The following is a 14,779-nucleotide window of genomic DNA, read 5'->3' on the forward strand; positions in this document are numbered from 1 at the left end:
ACGGGGCACAAATATTGAATTTTTTTTTTTAAATGCAAATTCTATACAATAAAATAAAATATAATAATATTAAATAAACTAAACTAAACAACAGTGCAATGAATTAAAACAAAATAGCAAACAAAACAACAGTGCAAGGGTGTTATTGTTGTGTGATGGATTTGGCGAGAGGTGAGTTATTGTACAGTCTGATAGCGGTGGGCAGGAATGATCTCCTGTATCTGTCCTTGTGACAGCGGAGCTGCAGGAGTCTATTGGAGAAAGTGCTCCGCTGTCCCTGCAGCAGGTGGTGGAGAGGGTGGTCTTCAATGTCCTCCTCTCCACCACCTTTTCCAGACTGTCCAGTTTGCAGCCAATGATGGAGCCGGTCTTCTTAAACAGTTTGTTAAGTCTGTTGGTGTCGCCGGCTCCAAGTAGTGTATTTCTCTGACATTAGTTAAAATCTTTCTACACCCCATTACCCAGTATCCCCTTACTTATTTTCAACAGAGTACTCCCTGAAGTTAATAGAACCGTTTCACAATTTTGTAAATCCTAATAAGGGAATAGATTACAATCTAAACTCATGTTCGTGACAGCTTTTCTTCCCCTCTAATTTTACTCAACAGTGTATATATACAGGTATATATATAGGTGATAAGAGGAAGTAACAAATGCAGATGCTTCCATGCAGTGCATGGTAACTCACCAAATGACTTAATCATGATGTAAATGATGTGGATCCTATATGCTATGTCCTTCACAGTCATCAGATTTCAACCCCAACACCTGTGGGAGATTTTGGAGTTAGCCGGTGCTCTTCATCACATCATTAAAACACCAAACAAGAGACTGTTTGTAAGAGTAGCATTTCACAACTCCAGTAATACTTGAAGAAAACGAGCTCTTACGAGCACACAGGATGTTGTATTCTTTAGTTGACCCATGAGGCTCGTAAAGTGATGGACTACGCTCACAACCTGATATTAGGCATAGTTTTGAGGAAATGGGAATCAAATGATTTTTAACTTACGCATCACAGAAACCGATCCATCCATTAAACACAGGACTGCTGCTCCGAAAACGTCATTAAACATTTTAACTAGGGGTCCACTTTTCATGACTTCTACTGAAATCTATTGAATGTGTCAGATATTCTAATTAAAGGGATGTCTTCAAAAGTAAGAAAGTTTGGCACCTGTGGAATTGACATGTAAACTACAGGTTTTCCACCAAAATATCTTTGACTTTTAACAAATGCACAACAGTTTATCATAAAAGAAAAAAAGTGTAATTAAAAATATCTTGTCGTCAGGAGGCTTATTTGAATTGGACTTTGTACTAATGTGTTGTCACTTTCATTACACTTGTGGACAAATACAGTTTTGACTAGTTTACAACTGCTGCTGCTGCTCGTGGGCCACAAAGTGGAGAATGGGCTATTAAGTCAAGACCTTTGTCCTGGTCTGAGCGCTGCTTTAAGTTAATATGTAACACGAAACAACCAGGCTCATGTCCAAAAGTCCAAGAGAACAGTGGTGATGAGAACGAAATAAATAAATGCTCTTTATTTCCACAGGCTGCCCCTATTGACAGCATTTTTACGATAGTTGTTAAAGGAATGAATACCTTAAATATATTAACCCACTCGTCACTATGCAAATAAAATAACGTTTAAACTGATATTTTCAGTTTATTTTCTCCACAGTACATTTTGTCCACAACCACACTTGAAGCTGAATGCTACGATTATTGAGTTGTTTGGTGAGGACGAGCTCGGTAACTACAGCAGGCATCACTCTGCTTTTGTTACTATATTAAGCGTGCACATTAGAGGCCGCAGTGCGCCTGCGTTGAAATGCGGTTAACAGGGGGGGGAAAGGAACACGCAAAACGACTCTGCGCATGCGTCGAGTCTACCAATCAGATGAGGAGGACAGAAGACTCTGGAAGTCTCCGGAGGGGGACACTCACATCCATTTGCAACCTATTCGGGGTGCTCATGGAGAACGTCCTCCCCGTGTCTCCTGAGTTCGTCCTGGTTTGGAGCTTTATTCCATTAAAAATCTAATAAACCTGCGGGAGTACAATTTACTGTCTTGGTGGATCGACTCGACACCAAAGCTAAATTTCGTCGTCAGTGATTTCCAGACTTTGGATTATTTTGGACACCGGAGCGTCCGCCTAATGTCCCCCCCTTTAATTTTTTTTTGACACGGAGAGACGGGACTAATAGAACAAAAATCCTCACGGAATATGTTTGTCTGACATCAATAAAGACATCTAATGGGCACAAATAATACCGGCGTCAAAATGTGGATTTATGTCGATGTGGGTATCAGCTGGTAATTGTCGGGTAACGTCTTGGCAAAGACTGGACTCACGGAATAAAGACACCATTACTTCTCTCCCAAAAAAAAAAGTGTTATAAAATGAGTTTGCTGCCATTACTGCGGGTTTCTGACTTAAACTACACGCCTTTGTCCACTAAAAGTCAACGGGAGCTCCAGTCACAGTAAAAACCGAGTCGCCTGGTCTTTTCTTTGTCTAACGCCATTTTGTGTGACTTCGCAGCACTTAACGCTGTCGTCAGCCATTTTACCTTTTCTTTTTCAACCTCAGGAGAAGAGCCAGACGGAGCGGTGCTGAACGGGCCCTGAGCTGAATGTGGAAACTAATTAACAAACGGTATAACAAAAACGAATAAGCGTACCCTCTGAGACGTAAGGTATGGAGTTATTGCACGTTTGCAGCCACGTCGGTTGTGTCTCGTCTTCGTGTTGCCATGACATTCAAATCAGCTTCACGAGCGCGTTCTCACATTTTGTAACGAAAATGTGAGCCGCGCGCGGCGAGTCTCGCGCAGTCTTCTTTCAATTTCATAATAAATATAATCTATTAATGTACTGTGTAGCTTTATGGTTGCATTTATTTATTTATTTATTTTTTTGTTGAATACCTTTATGGGTTTATGACATTTAAATGTAAAAAAAATATATATATATTTTTACATTGATGAAAATAAATGGAAATAAAAAGCTGTTGTTTCAGTTCTCTCCTTTAATGTCACATTAATTAGTGCCATAATTGGAATCAGCTGCTTCCACTCAGCTTGGCTTGATTTGAGCAAATAGCAAGCATTATGTGAAAACCTCAGTTTCACACGTTTCAACCTTAATGCATCTGTACTCCTGAGTAATGAGGCCCCACAAAGAGTCTTGAACAGGGACGTCTTCTCCTGAGTTGACTGGACAAAAGCTCTTTAATGTGCAGTGTTCAAAGAGGTCCCACAGACCGAGACGCCCAGAACCGTATCTTGAGTTGCTGTCAAATAGTAATAAAGTCTGCTTGAAAAGAGAATAGCATTCATTCCTGACCTATGTGATAATAATCATAATAAACCACGGTCACTCTTACTTCACACAGAATAATGTTTTTGATAAGCCTTTTATTCAAAAGAACTGGAAACAGGATTTCAAAATGCTGGATTTACAAAACATGTAAACTCTTTAGAGCAGTTTAATGAAAAAAAGATATCACATTGTAGGTATAAAAGCAATAATGTTGATGCTGCCTTAATGTTGACTTCCACTAAATAGTGCCATTAAAAAGAAATGCCACAAGTGTTAAAATCCCTATGTCAGATGCTCCTTCTCGTGTCATCTGGATCTTTGTCGACGCTCTCTCTTTACGTAGCTCGTATAATCCTCTTCATCCTACACGGCACACATGACAAATCAGATCCATGACACGTCAGATGATAAAAGCTGTATAACCAGACGCAGGAAGAGAGTGACAGTCAGAATATTATGAATGTTCGTATTATTATTGATGATGATGTTAATAATTGTATATGTTGGAGAGGAGGCAGACGAAATCCTTAAATAAGTTAACATAAATACATACTTTTCAACTGTTATTTGCGCTGCATCATCTTAATGATAATACTTCATTTAAAATCCTCAATTGCTATCTAATCAGGCTTGCTCAGAGAAAGAAAAAGTAGGCTCAGTATTGTGAGTCAGAGATTACTTTGACCTCAATCTGTCTTGGGGGTCTTAAACCTCCTCCACCCGGGATACAAGTTTTAGAAGTTCAGTCTCATCTTGGGACCCAGTCTAATGAACACATTGATATGCTGCCCCAGTTTCGGGGTCTCGATGGACAGAAAGTGCTTTCGGCCCTGCGTGCTGCTTGATGCCGGGGAGACTCACTGACCTATGAGGATGCTGCATCCAGCAGATCCATAGTGGGGATTAGGCAGCTGGCCTCACCCAGGAAACACATTAGGATGTGGAGCACGTCAGCCCAGCGTCCAACAGTCAGCATCAGGACCATCAAACCCCCGAGACGCACCACCACTGTGTTAAGGACAGCCTGGCTGCCGGGCATACGGTGCTGGTCCTCTGCAGAACCAAGAAGCAGCATTAGAGGGAAATAATTTGACTTCAGTTTAAACAATGTAGGACAGATCTATACGGTTTATAAAACACCAGAATGTTTAAATTTATCACTGATGCTGTAGAGATGCATCGAGATCAGAGAAAAGCAACAAAGTGATAAATAATGTATTGCTCATTTCTTCAGTTCTACTATTACACCCTCAAGGCTACGGAGTTATTGGAGGACTTGCCCAGATTTATTGATGTGCCTTGCAACATAAAATCTGGCATAGCTGTCATGTTTTTACATGTTTCTCACCCTGCATGTACACAACCAACAGTGTGTAGCAGATAGTCAGTGGTGTCCAAAACCTGAGGGCGTCTGTTGCAGAGAGGAAGTGTTGGTTGATGATTGATACTGCAGCCACCACGGCTACAGTGAAGGTAATGATCATAGCCCTGCACAGCATGGGCAGCAGAGAGCGGCCTGATGTGAGGAGGCTGATGCAAATGCCGCAGTAGCCCTTTGAGCTGTGGAGTTTGTACAGAGCCGTGACATGGTGCAGCAAGCCTGTGGCCTGCCTCGACAGAAACCAGCTGAGTGCTGCTGTCAGGAGCAGACATAGCCAGCGCTGGGATGCCCCCTCGTGGAGAAATTGCAAACTGCAGCTTAGGGCACAGCCCAGCGAGAATTGGCTTTGAACTAACAGCTGCTGCAGAAATTTCCTGGACCCCTGGGGAATAAAGGAGCATATGAACGGAACTGATGGATGAATCAAAGCAGATGATGATCTGTTAGGTTTTAGATGTCATGAGCCATCATGACATGATAAAAACTCTGAATTAAATCAGCAAAGGATGCCGCAGGAATTTTAGGTTATACAGTTGAGAGTCAGGCACATTTTTATCACATAATTGGTTTCTTACCAGTCCAGCTGTAAGCCATCCAGAGACCGCTCGAAGACAAAACTCTAGCACCACCAGTGAGGCCACACGGGAGCCCACTATTGCCAATAACGTAGCGACAAAGAGAAAGTGGAGCAGCCCAGCAAGTCCAGTTTTAGACCTCAATGGACGACTGGTTGTTCTCTCATCTGATGTCTCATTTCTATCCTTCCAGCTGTGAGTTACAGAAAAAAAGATCAAATAAGAAACACAAGTATAAAGAATCTGAATGTTCTTTATTGAATATTCTTTGATATTGTGCAAATTTGAATTACAATTTAAAGAGAGTTGTGAAAACATGAAATTATGCAAACTGCTCAGGTGGTGCAACTAAACATCTAATAAATCTTCATGCACACATGTATCAAAAGGCAATTTCCTCACCTTTCCTCTAACAACAAGTGCACTCGTAACAGGGAGCAGAGCACAGAGATCCCACATGCACCCACCAATCCTGCAGGTCACATAACACTGAATTAATATCTCTACCAATAACTCACTCCAGTCATCAATACAGAGTGGAAACAGGTTGCAGCTTTGTTGGCATCAAAGAAAATGAATGGATGAGGAGCTCACCTTGAAGTAAACCATCCACAGGATTTGTATCTAGAATCAGCCACCCCGGTAAGTAGGAAGTTGGAAGAAACGATGTGATAAAGGATAACATAGTACTACCTTTGACTTAAGAGAAGAAAGTTAGACTTGAATGGCAGAGGTTTTACAGAAATCCATGGTAGTTCATCTAATTTAAGCCATCATACACTCAGGAGCCATATTTTGTGTTCCTCAGCTCGGCTGTTCTGTTTATTTCTGCCGCTTGAGTGCTGAGCTTTGCTCGTCCAGAAGCCTGTTCTGTGTCCCGTACCAAAGGTCGTCTGAGTCTCGGTGGAGCACGGGCCCTCAGCAGCCTGAGTCATAACAAGATAATGGAGGTTATTGCACTATGGGCTCGGCTTTACACTCTGAAATAATGCTGTGCCATTGCATGGTTTTTAAAAATCATATTTTTCCTAGAGCACTGTTGTAAAGTAAAGTGTACATATACTGTAATCACAAAAGGCCTTAACGTCTGTACAACATACAACACTTTCTGCTATTCAACACCATCACTGAGAAACAGAAGACATTGTGACCATATTTAACATGGTGTCAAAAACTGAACTGGTGTTCGATAAGAATCAATGTTATTTAACTATACAAGCATGTGAATACATCAAAGTCAACATTAAAGTGGTGATTCTAGTCTTCTGATCAAGTGATTAGGATCCCAGTGTAAGAATGTAAATTCAGGTACAATGTGTCTATCAACGATCAAAAAAATGTCCCCTCGGGGATTAATAAAGTAGGTAGGTAGGTAGGTAGGTATATACTTTATTAATCCCCGAGGGGAATTTTTTTTACCTACCTACCTAAAGTAACTACCTAACCTAACCTAACCTAACCTAACCTAACCTAACCTAACCTAACCTAACCTAACCTAACCTAACCTAACTGTCTTTGCATGCAGGAAACAGTGTATGTGAGACATTACCTCTTTTTATAGTAATAAAAGTGGCGTTTGCTAAATTGCTTTATCTCAAAACAGTGTGGATGTTGTTACTTCAGCAAACCAGGCATGTTTCTCCTGCTCAGTACAGCCACAGAAAAAAAAACAACCTTTGAAACAACAATGTGATCTTGTATTAAATCCAATCGTGAAAATCAACATTTATCTTTGCCATGCAGTCCCATATCTGCACAGGAGGGCTCGAACTTGCCTTCATCACTGAAAAAGGGTCATATATAATGAGGTGAAAGATACCAGTTGGCTTCCAGCCAATGGATTTATGACAGGCTGATCTCAGTAAGCACGTGAAGTATGGCAAAGGTCTCATTCCAAGCAGGAAGCATGGCTTTCTGTCTCAGTCGAGGATTTAAAAGTGTTGGAGAGCAGAGCTTTCTGAGCAGGGTGGTGACTGTTTCAGCCTCATACAGGTGAGCACAACTTTTATATGAATGTTGGGATATGAACTGAAGTCGTAATCGTTCAATTACTGCCTTTTAAACCGGATTATTTCAGTCAACTACTGACATTTAATTCCTGGGTTTATTAGCCCATATTAAAAACTTGATGGATACTAAAACTCATTTTAAATGTCGTATAAAAACACTTAACATTCAACAACAATTGAACATTATCTAGTAGTCGAATATTTAATATTTTTAAAGCAGCATTGAGTTTCTATGACTGATAACATACAGTACTTTATGAACACTTGCTGTTAATATGCTGCCAATTCTTCATTCTCACTGTGTCGGAGTTCCTGTGTCCAGGTTGAAGAGTAAAACAGCGAGTGAGCTCTGATTCCAGCAGATAAACCTCTGAGGAAAGAAACGACTTCCCACATGGACGCCGACAGTGCCGGCAGGGTGCAGTATGATCGCTGGAACGAGAACAACATCCACATGAACGTGGAGGCTTCACAGTCTACTGCGATGAGGTGACACGAGGAAGACGGCAATGAGACAAACCATTGTGTGGACAATTACAGTGATAATATACATTTAATTTGAATAGTTGCTTTAAAATTCTTGAAGGCTTTTTCAGTGCCAACGATCTCCAATAGGAATGCTATGCTGCCATTTCATGCATCCGTTTTCAACTTCGTTCAGACGCCACCTCTTGCAGTTTGATCCCTAATGAGACATTACTGGATGCGTGACAGCATGAGTCCGGTATTTTACTAACGGAGCTCATCCAGTACAGACTTGCGGTGTTTTCATGACGCCGTGCTGTTCTTTTCCACAATGATTTCCACAAAAAAAAACATACAGCTCATCACAAAATAGAAATCACACATCGTAAATCACATGACTCCTATAGCGCTGATAATCTTTGTAAAATCAGAACAACCTAAAAAAAATAGTGGGAATAAAAGTGACAATGAAATAATCTTGACAGTAGTGGCTGTTCGACCTGACTCCGCCTCCCTGTCTATCACATCCACAGGATCTACAACACCGTGTGTGTCGGCAGCATTGGAACAGTGGTGAAGGCAGCAGGAGGTGTCGCTGCGCTGGTATCCATGTACATCCTGGGATACTTGACAGGATACTACGTTCATCGATGTCCATAGTGGAGTCCCGTCAGGAGGAAAAGAGCTTTTAGATAAAGCTAGAAAATATTCTCATACAAAATACGCACAAAACAGAATGCTCAGAATTCAGATTTTTTTTTTTTTAAGCTAAAGGAAAATCTCTTTTCTCTTCCAGATGTGTATTTTTTTTTTTTTTTTTTTTTTTATCAGAAAGGACTGAAATTCTGTATTCATATTAATATTGCAGTTAAAGTGTTGCTGATGGAATTTGTAGCTCACTATGTCATCATAGTTTATATATGGCAATTAAGTTATGTAGAGGTTTGTAAAATATTATGTATTCAAATACTTAATAATATTACTGAATGGCTGCTTTTCCTGTTTATAACAATGCTGATTTCACTATATTTATTAGATCTTTGATTTGCTTTCCCACGTTGAGAAACTTTCTGAAACAATGTTTTACAAATTGGTAACTGGAGATTAAATCCTTTTTGTAAAACAGACTCACTTTGTCATGATACTGACATGTTCAGAGATGGCTGTAGATCCACTGATGATTCTGTAAACTGCAGCAGTCTGTTTGTCTTGGTTGGCTTGGCTGATATGAAGGTAATGGATCACTGAGTAATGTTTGCAACAGTTGGTCTTTCAATCTGTCCTTTCCGCACCATATAAACTTCATTATCCAGTCCTTCTGCTCTTGTTTAAATATGCTGCTTGTTCTGAACACTGTGTAAACTCGTCTCACCGTAGCTTCAGCAGTTTGTTGCATCTTCTGTCTGGCTAACAGACGAACCCATTCTTTCATACTACAACACCGTTTCTACAAAAGTTGGGACGCTGTGTAAAATGTAAACAAAACTAAATGTGATGATTTGCAAAACATGCAAACACATTTAATTGAAAATAGACCAAAGACAACATATCAAATGTTGAAACTGAGAAATCTTCTGGTTTTATGAAAAACATTTGCTCATTTGGAATTTGATGCCCAGCAACATGTTTCTGTTTTCTGCTGTGTGTGCCGGGCCGGGACTAAACTGCACTAAAAGTAATATCTTTTGCAGTCGCATCTGCAATGTAACATTATATTGTCGTTTTACTGTAAATTAGTTTGATCTTCAATTTTCAAGAGAATTGCTGTTTAAATTACATTAAACAAAATTCAGTTATTTGAAAATCTAAACATCTAGTCTTATTTTAATGTAACATTCTGACCATGTTATTGTTTTATGTAGACACTAAATCTGGTGTCAGGCATTGAAATATATCATAAGCTGTGAGCCCACTGGCTGTTCAGGTGGTAGTGGGAATACTTGAATTTCAAGTTATAATCTTTAGTGAGCATCCTCTCGAGAGGTGTATGGATTTGTTTACCATGGGTCATTCAACGACCGTCTTAGTGTAATACAAGACAAGAGATTTTTAGAGCTGGTGCTTTAAAAGAGGGTTTTTATTACAATTAATAGTGTTTCACGTGTTAAATCACATTGCTATGAGTGGAAAACATTTAATGCAACAGCATAACTTTGGATTCATATCATGAAACAATGGAGGGGAGCATTCCCAGTGGTTGCAAATGTACAGAGATGATTTTATTGGACAGAAAGGAACTCAACTAAATGTTTTTAAACTGCAGCTCTAACACAGTATCCCTGATAGATGCTGCTGTAGAGACCTCAGCATGACGATACCAGCGCTTCAGACACTACAATAATCACAGTGAGATGGACTGACCTCTGACCTCCCTGTGGAGGTAAACAATACCCTTTATGGGGAAAAACAATATCCTGACAAAGAGAGACAGAGTGGTAATATTTCAACAGGGGAACACAGTGAAGTGTTTGTTGACTGAAGGTGCTGATGGATGTCGTTGTAAAACTGCTCTGCTTCCGAATAAATGAATTTTACCATCATTGTGTTAAATCATGATACGCTTAAACTCTGCATTTAAAACAATAAAACACAACACATGTCAGTAAACCAGAACTATATTCATGCATTTAAATGGAATACAATCAACCAACTGTCTGGACTAGATAGATGACGACCCTTTAACACCACCTGCAGCACAATGACTGCATCTGACAAACACACCTCACATCCTGCTCATGATTCCCCACAGGTTAGCTCGTACAGCCATATCAGTGACTTCTGTAAAGTGAGGAAGGACCTACGTTTTCTGGGCTCTCTCTTCCACATAGAGCTGCATCTGTTCAAGGAAAACAACCAAACATCAGTGACCATAAACAGAAAAATGCGAACATGGCATTAAAGACAATTCAACAAACAGACTCACAAAATCTGGCACCACTGATCATCAAAATGAAACCTCAACTTTATTTTAGTGTCTGTTTGTCTTTGAACGTGTCCAGACTTAAAGAAGGGAAATCTCTCTGCTCACTTTTACAATATCCGATGTCATTGTCTTCAGTGGAATGAGTCTGGGCTCTTGCATGTGGACTTCCTGCTCATCAGCGACGATCCATGGAAAATCCTGACGAGGCAAATGCACAAATGTGACCAACACATGCACCTTATTATTCTGAGTTTACATCCTGTGGGAGCCGATTGCAACACAACCGAGAGAAACAGGCTGCTTTCTTTGTGCATCATTTGTTAATTTGTTAGTTTGCTGTGTTTTAACAGCACACCTTGATGACTTGAACCTTCTCCATGTTGCGTGTAGCAGCATCTCTGGTGTGTACCAGTACTGTAAAAGAGCAACCTGTGATAAAGAAGAAGAGAACAGATAAATCCCTGATTCACATCTCCTCCCAAATACCACTTACATGTCATATAATCTTCTTAAATCCTCATTATTACAAGTCCTATTCTCTTCTTATTCTCCAGTACCTGGACTTTCAGCTCAAACAACTGAAAGTAATTCACTTCCTCATGGTCTTATTCTGTGAGACTGAATTTTCTTCTATATAGGGAGCCCGGAGAATTTTACACCCCGAATAACACCTTTTATAAGAACGTATACAAGTAATAGCATAAATGCAGCTGTTTGATCAGATAAATTTGAGCACAGCCACGTTTCGGTCAATATGATAACGCTCGGCTAACTAAACTAAAATGTACATCTCTAACCGTTTATATACAATTTCCAAAAGATAAAAAGTTGTTCTGTGAATCTGCACTTCATTTATCTTCCTCAATGACTAGATGTGTGTGTGAGTAAACTGTAATTGAATTGTGAGAAGCGAATGTGTAAGTATACCGAGTTAAAATACAGTTTCAGAACAAATTAAAATAATTTTATATTATCTAATTATTATATTTAGTTTTAAGTTTATTGGAATTCTGTTGCAAACGAATAAATTAATGTCAGATTCAGTGATTTAGTGCAATTATTCAAGTTTAGTGATTCAAATTCATATCTAAATGATTTGAATTCAGTTTCTTGTGAGATATTCTGCTCATTAATGCCTCATAGATTTACCTTTCCTGTGTTTTTGCTGGAATAAGAAGTCAATATAGCTGCTGGTCTATCAATCTAAATCCTTTTGGAAGAGGAGTACTCTGACGCTAGCAAGTCAATCAATTAACACATTCCCAATTGACAAAAGTAGGTAAAAAGTTTGGGCGCCGCCGTTGTGTACGAGTTTAACGAGCTGCTGATACTGCGTTTGCCCTGAATCACGTCGGGAATCAGAGCGAATCATTTCAAGATCTTTACTTTAAGATTCAGGAGTTTAAAAGTGATATGCAGGGAACATAGAAAACGATGTATCTAATGTGCATAATGTGTTCAAGTAATCATGAGTGACATTACCTGGTGGGTTATTATTTAAAACAGCATCACACACGCTGATCTTCAGGATGAACGCCCTCAGCAGCTGCTCCACATGTGACAGGAGTGTGTCTGAGCTGTGACGACATAACAACAGTCAGTGACCACGATCACTCTGGAAATGTATTAAAAAAATAACCACGCTGTTTAAAGGTGTTACTGAATAAAAAGAGGAGGGAAACCTGATAGAGAGCAGAGGAGGCTGGGAAATCTCAAACACAAATCTCTCCACTGGATGATGCTCTTTGTCCATGATGACGACCACCACCTTCTCTGCATCATTCTAGGAAGTTAATGGAGGATTTCATCAGTGTATACAAGTACACCACCAACATAAATACACAAATACTAACCCATCAGCTTCAATACACATCTTACCTTCTCAATGAGTGGCTTTACACAATGCAGTGTATCTTGGATGTACTGATTCAGCTCTGGGTGACATGACATCTGGAAATAAACACACAGGAGACAGAAGAGGAGCGTTAGAGATACGAGCTGGAGGGCACCGCTCAAAAACCGTGACCCATAGAGTAATTAGATATGAATCTGTACCTGCACAGGGACGTTGTATTTCTTCCTCTTCTGAAATATGCCGGAGGGATACACTTCCCGGACATACAGGATGAGATGAATAGCGACCTCCAGGAACTCGCAGAGGATGTCAGCGACCACTGAGGAGGATCAACCGATATGAAAATAAGACTTCTTCTACGACAGCGTCCAACCAAACCCCATGTAAACCAGAGGCAATTTAGTGTTATGTTTAGTGTGAGTCGCATCAAGTAACACAGTGAACTAAATGATTGATTCTCCTCCTACCTCACCAGTACATGCCGATGGTTTAGTAAATGTTTTGCGTCATGAATGTGATGTCAGATTATCTATTTATTGATTGGTAAGGTTCATTTTAACGTGTTGACACTAGTCTGTCGGGGGACGAGGCACCACAGGGGACCCACGAATGCTCGTTTCATGCCATTGATAACATGTATTTCCTTACCTTGTCCAAAGTTGAGGTCTTGCCTCGTTAAAGTTGTCATGTTTTTTTATTTAATTGTGTGATTTCTTCTCCAGCTGGCTGACGTTGGCCAAGGCGCAGTCTGTCAGTGCTTTCTTATCTCCAGGCTCTTTTTAACCGTTTGGTATCTTTCTTCTGACCTCCCTGGTTAAAAGGTACGTTTTACATGAGTTTACAGACGAGTACAAGAAAAAAAATAGCGGTATATTTTAAAATAATTGGATAGAAACAATTTCACGACCAGAAACGGGGGATTTCGTTCTCGCTGTTACCGACGCTGCATCGTCGCGCATTACACTGACGTCACTCGTTGTTTACAAGCGGCTCGCTTCGGCGTCCACCGCTGATGACGTTGCTTGGACGCATCTTGACATTTTTGTGATGCTTGGAGTTGTTTGATCTTTTGACCAACTGATGCCAAATATATCGATAACTATGGACATTTCTGTCTGAACTAAATGCTGTTTCACCAAAAAATTATGATGTGAATTTCTTGCAAAATTATCTTCTTTTTTTTTTTTTGCAGATTTCTTCTGTACGGTGACAATTATGAAAAACACTGAAACGAAATCAGTTCCTCTGTGTGATTATGAGAAATACTGTGCAGACACTGGTTCATGTTGAATTAGCTTTGATAGAAAGATTAAGAGCTTATAAAGTCCATTATTTTTCTCGCCTATACATTCCCCTTCACTACATGTTAACACCTTTTTAATTTATTACATTTGAGAAGCAATTGACCGTTTCCCCTGGGGTGATGTGCTTTATATTCTGCAGCACAGCCAGTCTTTACATTTTTGAAGGAATTTGGATGTAAAATCCAAAAGTTCAGCAGTACAGCCTCTTAGTCACAGTTTCATTTCAAATGTAAAGTAAAGAGTCAACAGAATAAACTTATTTTTGTCCAAATAAGTCCGTGTGATCGGGGCAACACATCAGAAAGTTGTACTCTCAGCTCAGTAGCCTCAGTAGCCTCTGGCTTAAATCTTGCCAAATGCTTACAAAGCTATTTGTGGAATTATACAGGTTTTTCCTCCTAAATTTACTCGCGGAACTTAAAGTTTCCCAGCAAACTCAAACGAAATGAAATACGATTACAGGAACTACAGGATTTCACCTTCAAAATAAAGTAATACTCGCCTGAAGTAAATGTCATATAAAACTAATATAATGCAAACGTCACGGTGCCCAATTATAAAATATTAATTGGGGGTAGTAAGAATAAATACAGTAAAAAATATTAACGGCTTGTGTGAAGTAACCCTGACAAGGAGTGGTTAAGTAATAGATGTGGCAAGCACAGTACACATCCAATCATCAGACAGCTGCTTGGACAACCTCGACTTTCCAGTAAACCAGATCTTAAATGATCTAAATAAATTATAAAACGTAAAAGGAAAATACACAAGTAGGGAAAACAAAGGGGGAGGGGAATAAATACATTTTCAAAATGAATAAATTATATAGGACATTTAAGAAAAAAGTAATTGATTTGAAGACCAAAAAAAAAAGAAAATATATATGTAAAACTTTATGGGATATTTATTTGTTTATCTACGGAGTCATAAATCTA

At 39.6% G+C, this 14,779-nt stretch overlaps 2 protein-coding genes across 2 annotated transcripts; both read right to left on the bottom strand.

Moving 5' to 3' along the window:
* Window positions 1-3,043: 3,043 nt before the first annotated feature.
* On the bottom strand, window positions 3,044-6,378 carry tmem82 (transmembrane protein 82). Its single transcript, XM_069694047.1, has 6 exons — window positions 5,883-6,378; window positions 5,691-5,760; window positions 5,289-5,481; window positions 4,681-5,095; window positions 4,198-4,385; window positions 3,044-3,695 (listed from the first exon to the last, which is right to left on the bottom strand). Exons 1-5 carry the CDS (start codon window positions 5,971-5,973, stop codon window positions 4,198-4,200), a joined length of 957 nt encoding a protein of 318 aa, XP_069550148.1. The 5' UTR covers window positions 5,974-6,378; the 3' UTR covers window positions 3,044-3,695.
* Window positions 6,379-9,821: 3,443 nt separating this feature from the next.
* Window positions 9,822-13,484, bottom strand: mad2l2 (mitotic arrest deficient 2 like 2). Its single transcript, XM_069694049.1, has 8 exons — window positions 13,189-13,484; window positions 12,741-12,859; window positions 12,564-12,635; window positions 12,368-12,468; window positions 12,168-12,262; window positions 11,041-11,114; window positions 10,791-10,883; window positions 9,822-10,598 (listed from the first exon to the last, which is right to left on the bottom strand). The coding sequence occupies exons 1-8, from the start codon at window positions 13,226-13,228 to the stop codon at window positions 10,560-10,562; spliced, it is 633 nt and encodes a 210-aa protein (XP_069550150.1). The 5' UTR covers window positions 13,229-13,484; the 3' UTR covers window positions 9,822-10,559.
* Between the last annotated feature and the right edge of the window lie 1,295 nt (window positions 13,485-14,779).

Source organism: Brachyistius frenatus, unplaced genomic scaffold, assembly GCF_029030835.1.
Source record: "Brachyistius frenatus isolate BFR_SWC_R1_liver_20210118 unplaced genomic scaffold, ASM2903083v1 Contig_16, whole genome shotgun sequence".
Lineage (NCBI taxonomy): Eukaryota > Metazoa > Chordata > Actinopteri > Embiotocidae > Brachyistius > Brachyistius frenatus.

Coding starts and splice junctions, on each gene's coding strand:
- tmem82 (XM_069694047.1), bottom strand. CDS start 5,973: ATGTTATCCTTTATCACATCGTTTCTTCCAACTTCCTACTTACCGGGG. Junction 5,761..5,882: donor TGTGGATGGTTTACTTCAAG/GTGAGCTCCTCA, acceptor TGTGACCTGCAG/GATTGGTGGGTGCATGTGGG. Junction 4,386..4,680: donor GTTGGTTGTGTACATGCAGG/GTGAGAAACATG, acceptor TTGGTTCTGCAG/AGGACCAGCACCGTATGCCC.
- mad2l2 (XM_069694049.1), bottom strand. CDS start 13,228: ATGACAACTTTAACGAGGCAAGACCTCAACTTTGGACAAG. Junction 12,636..12,740: donor AATACAACGTCCCTGTGCAG/GTACAGATTCAT, acceptor GTTTATTTCCAG/ATGTCATGTCACCCAGAGCT. Junction 10,599..10,790: donor TGACATCGGATATTGTAAAA/GTGAGCAGAGAG, acceptor TTCCTTGAACAG/ATGCAGCTCTATGTGGAAGA.